This window comes from Microtus ochrogaster, unplaced genomic scaffold (genome assembly GCF_000317375.1).
Source record: "Microtus ochrogaster isolate Prairie Vole_2 unplaced genomic scaffold, MicOch1.0 UNK5, whole genome shotgun sequence".
In the NCBI taxonomy this organism is placed as follows: Eukaryota; Metazoa; Chordata; class Mammalia; order Rodentia; family Cricetidae; genus Microtus; species Microtus ochrogaster.
Window position 1 is genome coordinate 4,692,935 of NW_004949103.1, and position 1,643 is coordinate 4,694,577.

At 48.6% G+C, this 1,643-nt stretch overlaps 1 protein-coding gene across 1 annotated transcript in view; it reads right to left on the reverse strand.

Moving 5' to 3' along the window:
* Clnk (cytokine dependent hematopoietic cell linker) overlaps positions 1-1,643 on the reverse strand; it is a 94,275-nt gene that overhangs the window by 5,261 nt on the left and 87,371 nt on the right. Inside the window, exon 17 of the mRNA XM_026788622.1 lies at positions 251-406. Coding sequence (XP_026644423.1) covers positions 251-406 — 156 coding nt within the window. The remainder of the gene's footprint in view (positions 1-250; positions 407-1,643) is intronic.

The window sequence follows — 1,643 nt, forward strand, 5'->3', positions numbered from 1 at the left end:
TTAGAAAATGGGGGTGGGGTGGGGGGGAGGGGGGGCATTCAGTGGCCTTGAGGAATGCTGGCCTGGTGAGCTGAACTCAGCACAACAGGGTGTTCATGAAAAGGGGGCTGGAAGGGTATCATTACAGCGTCTTTTCAATCCTGTCCTGTGCTCCCTGGGGTAGGTAGACAAGGATTTAAGCACCTCCCAAACTCAATATTTCTTTTTTTACTTCTGGCCAAGGTAAGGGAAGTGGTTGATTTGCACCCACCTCATTTCCTCGGAGTCCTGTCCCCAGGGCGAACTGCTGACTGCTCTCCAGAAAGCGAATTTTTACATTGTAGACTTTGTTCCCATAAAACACCACCAAGACATAGGGCTCTGCCTTGGACTTTGTGGAACAATCTCGGACCAAGAAGGTACCATCCTGAAGCAAAAACAAGGAGTTACAGTTATCTTCTCAGGTGCCTAGGGCCCTGGCCTTAAGGTGATGTCAACAATGATGCTTTTGTGAGGCTCCTAACTGGATTTAGTTTGTGGCGACCCAACTGCACGTTCCATTTAACTCAGTGAGCTTTCCTTGAGTTCCTGTTGGGGTTTGAATACGAAGTGTCCACCAAAGACTACTGTGTTAACTGGTGGTGTTACAGGGAGACAATTGGTTTATGAAGGTGCTATCATTCTGAGGCTAAGCCATTGGTGAGTTCAAAGCTGAATGGGCTATTTGGAGGTAGGGCCTAGTCATAGGAAGTTGGCCACTGGGGGGAGGCATGGAGATGGGTGTTGCCTCTGAAAGACGTATCTTGGCCTCATCTCTGCTTCCTGGCTACTGTGAGGTGGGCAGCCCTTCATACATAGTACTTCTGCTTTGCCACAGACCTAAAGGCAATGGGGTCAGCCTACTAGGGGTTGAAACCAGGAGCCTCCCCCTTCCTTCTCAAAGTTTCCCAGGTCTTTTGCCACAGAAATAGCTGACATAGTGTCTGCATGGATGAGATTTCTTTTACTGCCTCCTGAGAGTGTACCAGATGCACAGTGATGATTCCTTCTTTAAAATCTTCCTCTACTCTCTGCATAATTCTTACATCTTTAAGGCTTTTATATTAGATTCACCAGCCAGTCCCTTGTTTGATCTTCTGTCCCCAGCTCCTGGCTCCAGTTAGGCTACCGTTTTCTGAATGGACACTTTCTCTGGGTTTCTTATCTGTTGCATTCTGCCCTCTTTCTGCACAGGGAGGTCCTCCTTCGTCCCTCTGTGGTGTGTTTCTCTGCACCTGTCACTACTCAACATGTCTCCTGTTCATCTTGGAGGTCAAATCTTATTCTGCAGAGAGGAGGAAGCCATCACAGACCATGCAAAGATCTTAGCCCAAGAAATGAGGGAGATTGCAGTGCAGGATCAGGGATCCCAAAAGAGGGATGGGGTTTTGCAGAGACTGACGCCAAAGTGAGCAGAGAGAGGAAGCAGCAAATACAGCCTGAAGTGTGGTCAAGGCAAGGGCAGCACCAGGAAGAGGAGATTGGAAAGGTACAAGAAGCTTTAGTGTCTGAAGCCAAGGGGCGGCTAGCAAAGGTAGGCAAAAGATCAACAGGACCCAAGTGACTAAGAGCTGAGAACAGGACCTGGGACAGAAATAGCCAGACACACTGGAGAGAATCACTCA